Source organism: Ochotona princeps, chromosome 23 (assembly GCF_030435755.1).
Source record: "Ochotona princeps isolate mOchPri1 chromosome 23, mOchPri1.hap1, whole genome shotgun sequence".
NCBI lineage: Eukaryota > Metazoa > Chordata > Mammalia > Lagomorpha > Ochotonidae > Ochotona > Ochotona princeps.
The window spans coordinates 17,773,655-17,791,212 of record NC_080854.1 but is presented as its reverse complement, the minus strand read 5'-3'; the positions used below and the strand labels follow the sequence as shown (position 1 = coordinate 17,791,212).

Sequence of the window (17,558 nt, the reverse complement as noted above, 5' to 3'; positions counted from 1 at the left end):
GAAATTCTATCATTTGCAACTAAGTGGTCCCAACTAGAGACCATTATGCTCAGTGAAATCAGCCAAATCCAAAAAGATAAATATATCTTCACTCTGATTAAGGCAACTTTCATAAAGGTAAGTAAATGTGCACTTATAATCTCACAAAGGATGTAACGAAGACCAGAGTACCAGGAATCAAAGATCAACAGTATGCATCTCTACTCTTGAATAAGTTAGGCCTCTGATAAAACTGCTAAATATACTTAGACAACAGAATTCTAGGCTCGCTAACATTGCTTTATCTTTTAATGTCATAACCCATATCAAAATCAAATGCTGGAGGTTACAGCTGAAGGGTTACATTACTGTAGAACACGAGGGACAATGAGGAGGGGAGAAAAGGGAAGAAACCCTATACCTGCAAAACTGTAAAACAGAAAATAAGAATAATAAGGAAAAAAGCATTCTCTCCATCCTCGATGAAAGAGTTTGCTTCTGTGAGTCTGAGGAATTCCTTACAATGGATTCTCTAACACTGAAACTGAAACATTTTCCCTTCATCAGCTGGTTGGTTATTCCTAGAAGTTCAATCTTAATTAAATTATAAAAGAACAAAAATACAAATTGAGCATTTTGATATCCATGTTCCTTTACTTCCAAATAAAACAAAATATGAAAAATAAGCCCATGAATAGAAAGTAATTATGACATGCTAATAAGTGCAGTTAATGTCTTAAACAGAGATACTTACACGTAAAAAGTAATATCTTGCGTTTAATATGTATCACATTTGAAGTCCAACCATATTGATGACAAAGAGGTGAGGGCAGGACAGTGGCATCGCTGGTTTTAATCTTTTGTTTGCTTACTGGGATAAATATTTCCTATTATATCATTGTACTGATTTTATTTTCATATGGGGAAAATTCTGCTTGGGAGATAAGGTGTAGAGAAAACAGTTAACTGCTGTTAGTACTGAGAAGGACAAATTCTGAAGTGCAATAGAGCTTCAGGTGGGTACTCCACGAGTCTCGAAAGATTAAGTATTTGACTTACGACCACTTTTGAGATATTTTAGATGATTTATTTTTCACTATTTACTTGCTCAGGCATGGACCGAAACAGTGAAGGATGTATGAAAAAGATTGGCAGTGTGAATCTTGACAAACTTATAAATGACTTCGCACAGATGGAAAAGGTATGTAAAGCTAGCAAATGGTTAAAACATACAAGGAAGAAGGAAGTAAGTTTTGCTAATAGATGAAGTTAGGAAGAAAAATGCACCCAAAAATGAACAAGGTGGTGATAATGAACATTTATTTTGTTCAGACTTTCCTTTCTCATTTTGAATCTGTGCTTATGATACATTTAAAGCTGTATTTAAATTTTTGATTCATTTGTAATACTAGATTGAAATGTTTCTAAATCAAGGAGCAAATAATTGATGTAAAATTAAAGAGAAATTACATCCTAAATGCCCAGGATGTCCATATGCCTAGGAGTAGTTTTAGGGGAAGAAAATAGGCTAATCTTTTCAATATTTCAGTTATAACTAACTCTAATCTTACTTCATAGTGTTCTCCTAGCTTATGTGTTCCATTTTCCTTTTCTTTTGCTTAAAGCTAAAGCCAGGCGTGGGTGTTTGACACAACAGTTAAGGTACAGTTCAGGATGCACAAACCCCATAGAGGAGTGACTGATCAAGTCCAGGTCCTGTCTCTGATCACCTTCTTACCAACCACACCTTGGGAAGCAGCAGATGACTAATTTCTTAGTTCCTTGGCCGTTCACAAGGGACTGAATTTAGGCTCCTCACTTCAGCCTGGGATAGCCCGGGCTACTATGGGCATTTGATAAGTGAGCCACAGGATAGAAGATAATTTCTGTCTCTCTCTCTACGTATGTGTGTGTGTGTGTGTGTAAATACATAGCCCACATGTGCCTCTCCTTTCTTCCTTTGCTGCTCCCCTAACACATAAATGGAAGCAAATAATTAATTAAGAAAGAAAGAAGTGCTTCTTCTCCATTTTGTACACATAGTCAACCAAACCCACAGGTATAAACTGCACTGGGTTTGTCCCCCTTCTCTGCTAGACAGAGGAGTAGAAATAGATACATTGCAAGCATTTAAGTAAGTAAAGATTTGGGAGGTGAAGTTGTGGAACAGGAGTGGGAGGTAATATAAGGCCTACCTTAGGTCCAATTTAATCATTCTTTTTATTCTTTTTCTTTCCTGTGCATATGTGAGTACATACTCTCTCTTGTTTTTGCTGTCCGCCTCTCATACACACACACACACACACACACACACACACACACAAATGCCATTAAGAAACAGTTTTCATGATGATAGGTTTTTGAAGTAATATTATGAATTCTTTTTAAATAATGACCTTGAGTTTGCTTTGCGAAGTGATTCTCAATATAAGAAGAAAGAAAAGAGAAAGAAATTCTGGTGATTGGAGAGAAATTAGGACAAAGCTTGAAGATTAATTTGGAAATGCCATGTTCTTAACCATTCTAAGTAGAAAACAATTGTTTTTTATATTAAAATGGTTTGTATGTCATATTTCAAGGGCTTTTAGATATGCATACAGATGACAGTATTTGCAGATGAAATAATACCAGGAAATAGCTTTGAGAAAAAGTGGCGAGGCTAAGAATGTGGGTAGAGTTATCGATAACACAGACAGATCATGAACTTACAATTTTTGAAGTTGTTTCATGAATAAATGTCCATGTGATACCAAAGGTACAAGCTCAAGCATTTTTATTTTCCTGTAATAGCAAAATAAGCAAAAATTCTCTTCAATTAAGTTAAAGATTGAAGTAGACACACACATACTTACATGACATCATTCCGCTAATAGTGCCAAGTAGAACAGCCAAGTTGCAGAATAAAGTGTAATATCATTTTCACAGTTGCGTATAAATAAATTTTTAAAGAAATATATACAAGGCATGGTAACTCTAGAACTGAGGAATGAATACTTGGAAAGAAAGGCTTCAGGGTAGGTCATGCTCTCTTTTCGTTGTAACTGTTTTTCTAACAATCAGGAAGTTGAATTATTTAACAACATATGCCCAATTCATTTTTATACTTCCAGTTATTAAGAGGTTTTCATCAGTCTTTCAATCAGCAAGAAAAGAATGAAAATAGTGGCATGGATTCGGAGATCACATATGTCCTGTTTCTTCTCTAGAGAATGTTAGAAACCAGTGGGAAGAACCATATACTGGACGTGAAGTTGGAAAGGTCGAAATGCCTGCTGAAAGTGATGCAATCAAAGGAGGCTGCAGTGAAAGAAGGTGGGCTCTTTGCTACCTGACGAAATACTAATTCTTTTTTTAATGGCAGCACCATTTTGTGTGTTGCATAGGTAGTCACAGAGGGAGAGAGAGCACAACACTGAAAGCAAAAGGTTTTGTATCCTTGAATTCACTGCCCAAATGCCCACAGTGGCCAGGGTGGGCCTAGACCAACACCTTAGGCCTGGAACTCCATCTGGAGCACCCATGTGGGTGTCAGGGGCCCAAGCACTTACGGCGCCTCTCACTGCTTTCCAAGTTGCATTAGTGAGGATCTGAATTGGAAATGGAGCAACCAGAGGTGAACCAACTCTCAATATAACAGATAGCAGTTTAACCCACTGTGCCACAATGTTTGCCTTAAGAAATAAGAATTTTAATGAAAGTAATTTTTAAAATTTTTTTTTTTTTGCAAAGTCAGATATACAGAGAGGAGGAAAGACAGAGAGGAAGATTCTCTGTCATATGGTTCACTCCCCAAGCGGCCGCAACGGCCAGAGCTAAGCCAATTCGAGGCCAGGAGCCAGGAGCTTCCTCTGAGTCTCCCACACAGGTGCAAGATCCCAAGGCTTTGGCCATCCTTGACTGCCTTCCCAGGCCAAAAGCAGGGAGCTGGATGGGAAGTGGGGCCTCTGAAATTAGAACCAGTGCCCATATGGGATCCCATTGTGTTTAAGGCAAGGTCTTCAGCCCCTAGGCCACTGCACTGGACCTGGAGAATAATTTTTAGTGTAACAGTGATTAATATTATATCATAGGTTTATAAAGTGTTTTAAATCCACATAGAGTTTTCCAGACCATCTTCTCATTTTATCCTTAGTGTATCCCTAAAGGATGAATAAGATTAGCATTATTATCCCACTGTCTCTCTAATAAAGAAACACAGAATTAAAGAAACTAAGTAACTTCTGGGAATACTGAAACTATTTCTGTCTGAAAAAAATTAAAGTCTCAAACGGGGGGGGGGAATCAAAATGATTATGGAAAATGTAAATTATCCTGAAATTCGATTATTTCATGAGCTTTTGGAAGTTACCTCATGTAAACCTGTAAAAATCATGACAAAAATAAATAGCTAAAGTTGAAGTCCTAGCTCACAATTACACCAAATAAATGTCCGATGAGTCAGAAATTGTATTAGTAAAAACAAAGCCGTACACAGATTTCCTTGGTTTGTTAGCAGGAGGATCCTAGAGGCACAAAAGCGCTCTCCCCCAGTGAGCGCACTACAGCCAGATCTTAGGTTCTATCACTCGCAAATGCAGGTAGCTTAAGTTCTCTGGAAGATGGCTGATTCTAGAATCAGGGCAGGAAGCATACAACATAGGCCAGAAGCATTTTATGATGCCAAAAAGTAAGGAAGTACTCAAAAAGAAAAACAAGGTGGCGGGAATCAAAAGGGGGCATATGAGCCAACTGAAAGAGTTCTCAACGGCCAAAGCTGAAAGAATTTGAACAATGAAAAAAGTCATGTTCGAATGTAATCCAGATAGGCTAAATAACTAAGAATCCATACTGATGTAAATAAATGACTTAGTAAGGATAATTGGGGGAAATGAGACCAATATCCTGTGCAGAGGACACTCTAAGTCACTTATGTAGATAATTGGCCCTCACAGAGCATGACACTCTTATTACAGAGGCCGGATGTGGAGGCTTCCTTTCCTGAGGCCAGCCAGCCAGTATGGCTGGAGTGTGGGTAGGGCAGGGTCACAGCATAGTGGGGAACCTGACCAGCGCTGCTCAGCCGCATGATCAAGAACAGCAGACCTCATCGGTGGCATGTACTGTAAATATGATAATACAAAAATGATACTTCTTCCTCCCCAAAATCTGTAACACTACTCTAACCATGAGATAAACATCGAACAAATCCCCATAGAAGGCTATTGCAAAAGATCCCACAACACTGTCAAAATCATCAAAAACGAAGGAACTCTGAAGAAGTCCAGCAATCGGGGTAAGCAACCAAGACATGAGATAGATATAATACAGCGTGCCAGGTGGGTTCCTTCAGACTGAGATAGAGCTAAGAAAGGAAGAATAGGGTACATGCAAGTTCAAGTCCATTCTGTAAGTTCTCATGCGGGTAAAATGATGTGTATCCACTATTACAGTATGTTAGAATAGTATTTTCACTGCCCTAAGATATCCCCAGTGTTCCACTAACTCATCCCTCCTTCTCTGCATCTCTCTGAACTCTGGAAACCACTCATATTTTTACTATGGCTATTAATTTTTTCTCTGAATGTCATATAATTTAAATCCTATGACGTGTAATCTTTTCATATTAACTTCTTGGCCTAGAAAGAAGTATTTAAGTTTCTTCCATGATGTTTGTAGCTTAAGGAAAACCCTTTTTTCATTTTTTTTTTAATGTGGATGTATGCCCGTTTTTTTAAATCCGCTCACTTATTACAAGCTATCTTAGGAAGCAGGCTTTTTGCCTACCAAGTGAGACATCAGTTAGGATGCCTTCTGAGTCAGACTTGTAGTTCCTGATTCCAGCTTCCTGAGATTGTAGCCCATGGGAGGCAGCACCGAGAAGTAGCCAGCTTCCTGCCTCGCCGGTGAGAGCCCTGGATGGCTGCTGGCTTCCAGCCTCATTCCCCCTCCCGGCCTGGAAGCTGACACTTAGGGAGTGAACCGCGAGATGAAATCTCTCCATCTCTTCTCATTCTCTCTCCCTCCTTCCTCGCTCACTGTGTGTGTGTGTCTGTCTTTCTGTCCCAATCTCAGTATGTGGGTCTCAACCTCTCAAATTAAAAAAAAAAAAAAAAAAAAGAGAGAAAAGAAAAAGAAAGAGAAAACCTTGGTTGCGCCAGTTTTGCTCTCATGAGTAAAGCTGTTGTAAACACTCATATACAGGTTTTTGCATGTACATACATTTCGATTCATTTGAGTAAATTTCAAGGAGTGCAGTTGTTAAATTGGATTATAAGAGTTTATTATTATCTACGTAAAAAACTGCCAAACTGTTTTGCGAAGAGATCATACCATTTTAAACTCCCCTCAGCAATGAATGATTTCTCAATGCTCCATATCCTTAACAGCATTTGATATTGTCAGTGTTTTATATTTTGGCTACTCCAATAGATGTTTATTAATATCTCATTGCTTGAATTTTTAATTTCCTAATGACAAATGTTAAACATTTTGTCATGTATTTATTTACCATCTGTAAGTTCTTGGTGAAGTATTGGTTCAGATCTTCAGTTAATTGGCATTGTTTGTTATTCTGTGGTTGAGTTCTGAGAGTTCTTTGTGTATTTTGGATTTTATGTATTAAGGTGTCAAAAGGAATTAAAATCCATCATTCTGTATTAGCGAACCGCATCCTACCTAGTGAAGAAAATATGGTTAGCGCGCCACCTCGTGTTCAAGGGTTGAAATGCACTTTTTAAAACTACAGTTTCAGATGTGAGGCTGTTTTTGATTTGCTGGTTACTGAAGTAACTTCAGCACCAACCCTTGTAATTCATGAACTGCTATATTCAGTACTCCAAAGACACAAATGAAAGTGATGGCGGTATCTAGGCTTTTTTAGATTTTAAATTGTAGCAGCAAGAACAATGATATACATGAAACAGTAAATGCCAATAAATGTAATTTAATCTTCTTCCTAATACTGTTAAGTAGCTCAACAGAGAAAGTGGAGGCAGGTGGGATCTATGACTCAAAGACAGAATAGGAAGAAGTGAAAGATTACAATTGTACAACCTGATATCTGCATTAAAAATTTCTGCAAAAATACTTTGCTTTTTATGCATTATTGAATAAAGCACATGGAGACAGCAGGAAAACCTTTCATTGAAAGGTGAGAGATTTTTGTTACTCCAGCACAGTATTGATTCTTTCACTCAATTAGATAAATGGCATTTTCAGGCCAGCGCTTTCTCCATGTATGCCCCTCCTGTTCTAGCTTTACTGAGATATTGCCATCAATCATCCAACAAATGTCTGTGGATTTCCTACTATGTACTACAGCTATTTTAAATAATTGGATGAAATGTGTAACAAAATAGAAATAGTCTTGTGCTGTGGTGTTGATCGTCCGAGTGGACTGCTGAAACCAAGAGATGTCTGCAACCGCTGCTCCCAGCAAGCACGTGGCACAGTGAGTCAAGTCACTACCTGCAGAGCCTGCGCTGTGCTGCAGCTCTCTTCAAGTCCTGGCTGATCTGCTTCCAGTCCAGCTCCCTAACAGTATGCCTTGGATATGCCCGATGTGTGAGTTCCTACAACCTCAACTGAGACCCAGATGGAGTTCTAGGCCCCTGACTTCTTCCTGGACCAGCCCTAATCATCGGGGCCATTTGGGAAATACACCAGTGGGTGTCAGATCTGTCATGCTTCCTTCTATCTTACTGTCTTTTTCCCTCTGACTTTCAAGGAAATAAACAACATCTTAATATATATTATAGAATACTTACATATTCATATATTGATGTTTTTGTTTATGTAGCTGTTGCTAGTGATTCCTGAGTATAATCAAGGCTTGATTATAACACACTAACATTTCAATAAACATTCCATTTCCCTGTGCATCAGAAGCTGTTGATATCATAGTTTTATTGCTATTCTCTTGCTCTGAGACTCAGGCATGCCCATATGGGAGACCAGAATGGAATTCCTGGCTCCTGTCTTCAGCTTGTCCCAAACCTGGATGTTACAGTCATTTGGAGAGTGAAGCAGTGGATTAAAGATTCTCTGGTTTTCTGTTTCCCTCGTTCCCCACTTACCTCCTCCCTTTCTCTCTCTCTCTCTCTCTCTCTCTCTCTCTCTCTCTCTCTGAAGCTTAGCCTTTCAGATGAATAAATATATGAATCTTTTTTAAGAAAGAATCATGAGGACAAGTTAGAGGGCAGTAAGGAAAGCATCCTCTCACGTCTTCACCTGACCATCTGGCTTTGCACAGACATTTGTGTATTTGATTACCTTTCCTGAGGATATTCGTTCATGGAAGACTTTATTCACCCCTCAAAGCTTCCCACACATGATGAAGTATGACTTACTCATCGAGCAGAGGTTTCTAACACATGGGAGGATCCTAACTATACTCTGTTTGTAAGAATTCATTATGAACTCTTAGAATTCATTTGATTTGAAAGGGTGATTACAATTTGACTGTGTATGGAGTGGGCATTGGACACAACCGTCAAGATGCTGCTCAGGATGGCAGCGTCCTGTATTGTAGGGCCTGACTTTGAGTTCTCACTCTGTTTTCAGTCCAGCTTCTTCCTGATTTGCAACCTGCGAGGCAGCAGCTAATGCTCAAGGACTTGTGTCCCTGCCAACTGTGTGGGAGGTCCAGATGAGCTCCGGGCTCCTGGCTGCAGCCTCATCCAGCCCCGGCTGTTGAGGGCATTTGGAGAGTGCACCTGCAGACAACTGTCTTTCTCTCTCTATCCCTGCCACTCTGCCTTTCAAATAAAGCAAATAAATAAATAGAATTTCTAAAATATTACATGATTTTCTTTCAGATGCCTGGTTGCTTTAATATTTAATTATCAAGTAAATATTATCTTAGTTATTATTTAGTTGCTTCAGCTGAGAGAATGATTCAAACATGGAAACATTTACAAGTAAATTTACTTGTTTTTTTGTTTTAGAATGTGCTGCCCTTCATAATATGATAAAGGGGTTACAACAGACCATTGAATACCAACACAATTTGAAAGGTAAGGTGACATGATTTACTTGGGCACCTACAGTGAATTTTTGCATCATTAACAATAAGTTCCTTTTCATTTGATCATATTCAATTTATTATCCAAGGGTAAGATAATGATTATGAAATAAATGCTACACTGAGCTGAACAGCTGAGTAACATTCTGGCAGGTATGTCAGGAGAAGTTCTGTAATAGTTCATAACAGTTCTTTTTATTAACTCATGTTTGCATTTTTAATGTTTGGTTTGTAAGAGCTCATTGTTCACTTTGGAGCAGGGGGAGTTTGCTGGTTAAGCCATGACTAGTCCCTGCAAAACTTAGTGATAGTTTACCATGTAATTTTTTCTCATAAACTAGAGAAGCCAACAGATTCAGCATACCATTTTTAATATTCATCTCTTTTTTAAAAAAATCCACCTTGAGAGACAGAGAGAAAGAAAGCATGGATGCTCATAAGCTGCCATTTTCATAGCATATAAATATATATATAATATATATGTTATATATAATATGTATATATAATCTGTCTCTATGAAAAGTGATCATTTTTTTGGTTTTACATTCCAAAGGTTTATCGCAGTGCTAGAGAATGTTTGTTGAACACACGTAGGAATAGGAGCTAAAATGTTAAATGTTCCTATACTAATTGAGAAGTGATCTGCATGTTATTATTTCTATACAGGTGAAAATGAACAACTGAAAAGAACTGCTGATCTTATAAAAGAAAAGTCAAAATCACAAGAGCAGGTGAATTTATGCAGCATTGTTCCGGAACAAGGACCTGTGAAGCATTGTCCTTACAAATTAGGCAAAAGAGATTGTTTTATTTGTTCTTAAAAGCTTATTTTTTTTAGTTGAAAGGCATGTTTACAGAGAGGAGGAGCAGAGAAATAGAGATCTTACATTAGCTGGTTCACTCCCCAAGTGGCTGCAATGGCCACAGCTGGCCTCTCCAAAGCAGGGAGCCTGGAGTACCTGCTGGGTCTCCCATGTGGGTGCAGAGGCCCAAAGGCTTGAGCCATCTTCAGCTGCTTTCCCAGGCCGTTAGAAAGGAGCTGGATCAGAAGTGCAGCAGCCAGGGTGCAAACTGGTGCCCTTATAGGATTCTGGCACCTAAGGTGGAGGCTTAGCTTACTATGCCATGGTGCCAGCCACGATTATTTTTATTAATAAGCACAGGTAAAAATATACACAGAGGCACACACACATACAAAGGGTCTTCAGAGAGTTTATAAAAAACATATATTACAGGCAAACTATACCTGAACTTCAGATTTATTTTGCACTAAAATAAACTTATCTTTTCATTACATTTTCTACGAACTTTGTGGGGGAAAAAAATCTTCATCTTTAATAAGTGAAAATTTACTTTAAAACCGATACCGATTTTGAAAACTCTAGTCTGTTATAAAATAGATTTAATATATTGCATGCACTGCTGCTCTTCTGCCAGAAAGGGATTCAGTTATTCGGCTATGTATTTTTCAATTGTCTTCACACAGTTCTAAGAAGCTCTACTGATGAGCCATTTTAAATTCTTCTGTGGTAGACAATTGTGTACCCTTTGTGAGCTGGATAATTATTGCACCGTCTAAATAAAGGAGCTCTTTTATATGAATCACAAATTAAATCCTTCTAAAGGACTGTTGTACCTATAGGAACAGTATCGTGATAACATTTGTAGAACACATGGAAATTTAGAAGATAAGCTTATCTTGGTGCAAAAATATTAAACTCATGCATAGTATCTTCATAATTCATATTTTTATGAACTTTTTGAAAACTTGCAAAATGTGCAGATTTCAGAATGCTTTAAAACAAGGCAAAATTTTATTTAAATTCCATATTGCATGAAATTCTTGAAGTATTCTCTTATACTTAAAGGGGGTGTTGGTGCACACTGGCTAGCACTGGGGCATGGGGAACCCTCTGCCTGTAATGGTGGCATCCCATATCATCACTGGTTCGAGCAGCTCAACTGTCCATCCAGCCCTGCCAATGGCCTGGAAAAAGCAACAGAAAATAATAAATGTTTGGGCCCCTGCTGCCCATGTTGGAGTTCTGGAAGAAGCTCCTGCCTCCTGGCTTGGGCATTCCTAGCCATTCAGTGGATGGAAAACCTGTCTGTCTCCCCCTTTCTTTTTTTTTTTTTCTTTGTTTTAAAGATTTAAATATTTTTGCTGGAAAGTCAGATATATGGAGAGGAGGAGTGCGGGAAGCCAGGGAGTTGGGACAGGTGACCCAAGGGTGTAACGAGCACAGCTCTCGGTTAGCAAGGCTACGGGGAGTTTCTGGCTGTGTAGCAAGGCGGAGCAGAATGTCTCTCCAATCAGCTTATGGCTTCCTCACCCCGTTGTATGGACACTTGATTACCTCTCTGATATTTCATGAAACTATCCTGAGGGTGTTGTTTTTCTGCAAATGTGAAGTGACTTCTGTAACTGGTTTAATACTGGAAACTGATTTTATCAATCATGTTGTGGTGAAGGGTCTTAAGGGTCTTAAGACAATGACACACAGCTAAAAGCATACACTACTACAGTTGAGCCCACATTGTCCCCATTCCATGTGCCACCTTTATCCTAGAACTTACCCTAACATACATTTCCCAAACATCATATTATGTGCTCAACTTTGTCCTGGAATTTATCCTAAAATGTGTGATGTTTTCCTTAAGAATTGGCTTGATAATATCTTGGAAACAGATGGCAATTTTGGAAGTACAAAGAATTTATTTACTGCACAGCCTCGAATTACTGCATTACATAAAATGACACATTTTGGCTTCCCACCACATAAAGCAGAAAGTATATGGGCATAATAAAGAATCTATAATATATGACTTTATAAATTCTTTTCATTTATAAGCTTTCTTTTTAATTTTGTGTTCTTGATATTTTAAGTAATATTAGTTTAGGTTTAATGAAAACTGATTTTGGGATATAAGTAAAACACCTGTTACTGTGTAACCACATGTGCTGCCAACCATGGAGTTCTTGGCTTCAGCCGGGAGACTGCAGGTTTGAATGAGTAATGGTTTGCTGAAAATGCTTTCTTTGAAGTAAACTGATAATAATGCTTTTTAGGATTATTTTTCTAGTCTTTAACAATTAAGTAAAAATGAAACAAGTGGATATTGCGCAAAAGCTTATGATGATGTCTGTATAAATAAAGAAGGCAACTATTCTGAGTTGTCCATTATGAGCTCATTATAGTGGTCCACGTCTGTTCTTGTCTTCTCACCAATCCATCCATCCTTTGCAAGCTCTGAAGTCAGCCGGAGCTGGTCTCCAGCAGGAGAGAGACAAAAAGATCTTCTGACTGCTGATTCACTCCCCAGATGGCCTCAACGGCCAGAGCTGAGCTGATCTGAAGCCAGAAGCTTCTTCCAGGTCTCCTGTGTGAGCCCAGGGTCCCAAGGCTTTGAGCCATCTTCTACTGCTTTGCCAGGCCACAAGCAGGGAGCTGGATGAGAAGCAGGGCTGCTGGGACACAAACTGGCGCCCATCTGGGATCCCAGCACTCCAAGGCGAGGACTTTACCCACTAGGCTACTGTGCCAGGTCCTGGCTCTTCCTTTGTCTCTATAACTTACCTCTGTACTTCAAATAAATAAATAAATAAATCTATAAAGACAAAAAATAGATTTTAAATGTTCTTACCAAAAAAATAAGTGTGTGAGGAAATAGATATAATAAGTAGTTTGATTTGGTCATTCCACATGATTATGTGTCCTTAAAACAACAGATTGTACAGCATAAGGTATAATTTTTGTCAACTGAAAAACCAAAACGGTTGAGATATTTGAATATGTTCACTATACACGTGCAAAAGAAGAAATAGGTCAAAACTTTGTACACTGCAGATAAATGCTGCCCCTCCCTGATGTAAATACACAGCAAAAATCTATATAAACTGTAAATTTTACATTATTCATTAATCAAAAGTTATATGCTAATATAAATTTTAAGAGTTAATATACATTTTCCCTCTAGGAATATAAGAATAATATTGCCAAACTTTTAAATGAACTGAAAATCAAAGAGGATGATCATAAATTAGAAATAAACAGTCTTTATCAAGAAATGCAGAAAAAAGGTGAGATTATTTAAATTTTCTGACTTTTACGACATTATGAAACAATTTTAATGTGCGTGTTCATCTTTTCTGTAGTAACTGGTATTCATTAATACATTTTACTTTCTTTTAATTTTTTTAATCTTTCTGTATATTTATGTTATATAAGGATAACATTTCTACGTTTTGATTCATGATTTTACACTAACATCATCATTACTATCCTTTTAAAACTAGGATAAGTTTTGTATGATAACTTTTGTATTCATTTACTAAGCATATTGAATATAACTTCATTAATAAAATTTTCTTTCAGTAGATTAGTTCTCACAAGACTATGTTGAAGGTTAGTTTCAGGTGGCTAGTAGATATGTTCCTTAGTGAACCCGTCTCTGTGCATATCATATCCTGGAGTCAAAAGATCAACAAGATTGAGAAGGAAAAGCTGGATGTGAAGTGGGAAAGAAAGAGGATGATCTGGAGCCTGCATCTTTCTTGGACCTCCATCAACCTTGCTGCTGTGGCAACCTGCAGGAAAAGTTGCCAGGGAGCTACAAAGACATTTGGCCTGATACTCACAAAACCTGAAAGAAGATCTGTGGGAGCTTCAGATGTGAAATCCAGTGCTCCCACGCAGCAGTGAGGGAGCCCAGTGGCTAGTGACAGCTCACAGAAGTTGCAACATGGCCTGGTGCTCTAACTGACCTTCAGGTAGCTGCCATTAGCGTGAGCCGGAAGACCAGCAGCACCACCTGTCAGCTGCAAATCGCCTCGCATCCTCCACTGACCTTCAGAGGATATTAGTTTCTGCTTTACTTCACATTCCAGATCTTGTGAAAATTTCTCTTGTGATCAACTCTAAATTAAAGCTATAATGAGAAAAGAATGCTTAGGGAAAAATAATTCTAATTTAGTCAATACAGTAGAAAAACACCAAAGATACAAGAAACAGTAAGTGGCATTAAAGTATTGTAAATATTTATTTTTATTAGAAAGGCAGATTTATAGAGAGAAGGAGAGGCAGAGAGATATCTTTCATCTGTTCACTCCTCCAAGCGGTTGCAACAGCCAGAGCTGAACCGATCCGAAGCTAGGAGCCAGGTGCTTCTTCCAGGTCTCCCACCCATGTGCAGGGTCCCAAGGCTTTGGGCCATCCTCTAGTGCTTTCGCAGGCCACAGCAGGGAGCTGGATGGGAAACCGAGCAGCCAGGACACAAACCAGCATTCACATGGGATCCTGGCTAGTGCAAGGCAAGGGTTTAGCTACGAAGCCATTGCACCAGGCCCCCATTGTAAGAGTTTTATAATGTCCATAAAGCCATTATCAGAAATAAGAAAGTTCAGAGAAAATTGGATGTGAGAGCGGTCTGATTACATAAAAGGATACAATAGGACGGTGATGTCTCTCTGAAACTAATAGTTTGGGTCTAGGATTCCAGGCTTCTCTCACTCTCCATCTTTTTAATCTGTTTCTTTTCTTTTTTTTTTTTAAGATTTATTCATTTTATTACAGCCAGATATACAGAGAGGAGGAGAGACAGAGAGGAAGATCTTCCGTCCAATGATTCACTCCCCAAGTGAGCCGCAACGGGCCGGTGCGCGCCGATCTGATGCCGGGAATCTGGAACCTCTTCCAGGTCTCCCACGCGGGTGCAGTGTCCCAATGCATTGGGCCGTCCTCGACTGCTTTCCCAGGCCACAAGCAGGGAGCTGGTTGGGAAGTGGAGCTGCCGGGATTAGAACCGGCGCCCATATGGGATCCCGGGGCCTTCAAGGCAAGGACTTTAGCCGCTAGGCCACGCCGCCGGGCCCTAATATGTTTATTTTCTAGGCCTTAGCTATGAAAGGGTATTGCTAAGTGACTATTGTGTTTCAGATATTGCTTAGAGCCGTGTTAAAAATACATAAAAGCTACCCTAAACATGAAAACTTTCTAAAATGCATTTTATTTCAAAATTTTGTTTTGTGGATTTTTAAAACACTAAACAATGTGAAGCATTAACTGAATTTTATTTTGTTTTATTTAGTTGAATTAAATGAAGAAAGGTACAAAGAACTAATCAAGAAAAAGGAGATGGAGATTTCAGAGTTAAAAATAAAATTAGAAACTCAAGAAAAGGGAAAACGAAATGAAATAATCAAACTACAGCTAGAGGTAAGTGTTTGTTTACTAAAGGAAACACTTCTTACTATAAGCCCCCCTTTGTTTATTTTTTTTATCACAATGAAACACATTTCAGGACTAGAAACAATTCTGTGGGTTCTGTACCAGCTCGCCCTGCAGCAGGTGCCACGGGCCCATTCATCAGCTGCAGTGCCATGCAGCACTTGGCCTGAAGGTGGGACTCTTGCCTTATTCAGAAGGCCCTTGCTTCCTCTGGGCAAGGAGACGGCCAGCGCGTGGAGTACCCACATTTGACAGCCACTCCGTGCAGGCTTCAGAGACGAGCACTCTAGGAGAATGTTGCTTTCTGCTTGGCACACATTATGGAATTGGTACGCCAACTAGAAATTCCTCTTGTTTTATCTGGGATAAAAACAGATTTGGGGAGAGGGTAAGGGAAATTCCAGAGCCTATGGAGTTGTATCATGAAATAAAAAGTAAAATAAAATAAAAACAATTCAAAGATTAAAAAAGCAGAGACCAAACTGTCCCTAATCCCTGAAAAAATATATATATACAGATAAGCTAAGACCAGATTCCTAAATTAAAAATTTTAAGAGACTTCAAATAGGACATCTTACAGGCTGAAACTCCTGCTCTTCGCTCTGAACCATTTGCAGTTATGTCATTGATGTCACACTCCAAAATTATTGATATTTTGGCAAGATACTTGTTCTTAAATTTTTTTCTATATTCCACCCATCTTCCTTTCTCTCATTCTTCCATTGGTTTCCCCAGAATTGATTTCTACTTTACCTTCTGTTGTGCAGGTTTACAAGTGTTAGTTAAGTTACTTAGTTGATTTTCTCAAAACTTGTGTATCTCTGATGTGTTTGGTATGGTGCCGTGTGTGAACATTAGGCAGAAAGGCATTTCTATTGGCTATAGAGGATGTAGGCTGCAGCTGCCACTTTTAGCCAAGTGTACCCCAAGCAGCAGATAAGGTTGCAAAACCAACTACAATATCATAGGTCCCATTTCTAGATCTACCACTAATTCCCAATCTGCTAGCTGGGAATTCGCATTTTCTTCACCATCGGATCCCTGTCACTGGACTACCCCAAGCCTGTTATTTGATTGGTAATCAAAACTCTGTTGGTTTTCCTCATCATAATTACCATTTTCTCTCCCCAAACCGGAGCATGGTGTCACAGAGTTTATTCCTAATCCTTAGAGACTACAATAAGCTAAATCTGAAGAGAAGAATTTTAATAAAATGTTCTGCAAAAAGTATTTGTCCATTAAGCATGTCATCTGAGGAATTTTAAAACTGATTCAATTAAATTCAAGCCAGCAAGAGTTCAAAACACATCAGCACAATCTTACCTGCTCTCTCACATTAAGGTTCCGTGTTTCTACAACAATGGGCTGAATTGCTCTCCCGTGCTGTTGATTGTCCTAGATGTGCTTTGCAGAGGCAGGCTCATGGGAATGTGAGACTGCTTTTATCCATCTTTAAGTTAAACTAGCTTCTCAACCCTAGTGGACGAATATTCACCTGATATTTTGGAGAAAAGATGGTACTAGCTACACCCTAGAATCTCTAAGGTGGTACCCAGGTATTTGATCATTTTAAAAAAGCTCCCCAGAAAATTTTAACATGTAATTAGGGTAATCTTATTGGAGTGGTTTTGGCTTTTTCCTTAAAACTGTTTCTTAATTATTTTCATGATATGTTACGTAGAAAATGTGCTTAAATTAACATGGTGTATGCTTATATTTATGGAATTGATTGTTTCTAATTGTTTTAGAATGTTCTTAGTAACCTACTTTTTAAACTTGGTTCAGTTTGATGCCAAACTAGCAAGAGTTCAGACCAAGTCCAAGCCATACCCAGACGCTACCCTTCTGCCGCAGAGCATCTACAGAAGGGTACGTGCACCTTCCCGTGACTATTGCTTAGGAAAATAACATTTTCTTATTTTATTCTATAAAAATTATCTGTCAACAGCTTATTTCACAGGGGTTGCTTTACCTTTAAGTAACACAAAGCTGAAACTAAAACTTTCAAAGGTGTATTTTTAAACACAGATTTAAACATGAAGGTGTATTTTTATTCTTGCCTTGTTGTTACTTGTTTCTAGTCTTTTATTTCTGAATTGAGATAATATATTTTTTCTCCATTGTTTAGAAGCTTCAACATCTTCAAGAAGAAAAAAATAAGGAAATTGCAGTTCTTCGTGCTACCATTCGTGATTTAGAGCAGCGCCTTTCTGTTGGCAAAGATTCTCATGTTAAGCGTAGACGATTTTGAGTAGAGTAGTAAATTCATTTGTTACTCTTTAAGTTCTTTAAAAGCAATGAAAGAAATCTGCTTCTATTTCCAATGTAAGCATACCACCCAAATAAAAAAG

The 17,558-nt window shown here is 38.5% G+C and overlaps 1 protein-coding gene across 1 annotated transcript; it reads left to right on the top strand.

The window, feature by feature from the left end:
- The first annotated feature begins 1,093 nt into the window (after positions 1–1,093).
- On the top strand, positions 1,094–17,557 carry CCDC152 (coiled-coil domain containing 152). Its single transcript, XM_058680019.1, has 8 exons — positions 1,094–1,180; positions 3,186–3,291; positions 8,904–8,972; positions 9,647–9,711; positions 12,959–13,061; positions 15,068–15,195; positions 16,993–17,076; positions 17,336–17,557. Exons 1-8 carry the CDS (start codon positions 1,094–1,096, stop codon positions 17,456–17,458), a joined length of 765 nt encoding a protein of 254 aa, XP_058536002.1. The 3' UTR covers positions 17,459–17,557.
- The last annotated feature ends 1 nt before the right edge of the window (position 17,558 follows it).

Bases quoted from the DNA above. Each gene is read 5' to 3' on its own strand.
- CCDC152 (XM_058680019.1), top strand. From the start codon at position 1,094: ATGGACCGAAACAGTGAAGGATGTATGAAAAAGATTGGCAGTGTGAAT. The intron at 3,292-8,903 runs GTGGGCTCTTTG...TTTTTGTTTTAG, and splicing joins GGAGGCTGCAGTGAAAGAAG to AATGTGCTGCCCTTCATAAT. The intron at 8,973-9,646 runs GTAAGGTGACAT...ATTTCTATACAG, and splicing joins ATACCAACACAATTTGAAAG to GTGAAAATGAACAACTGAAA.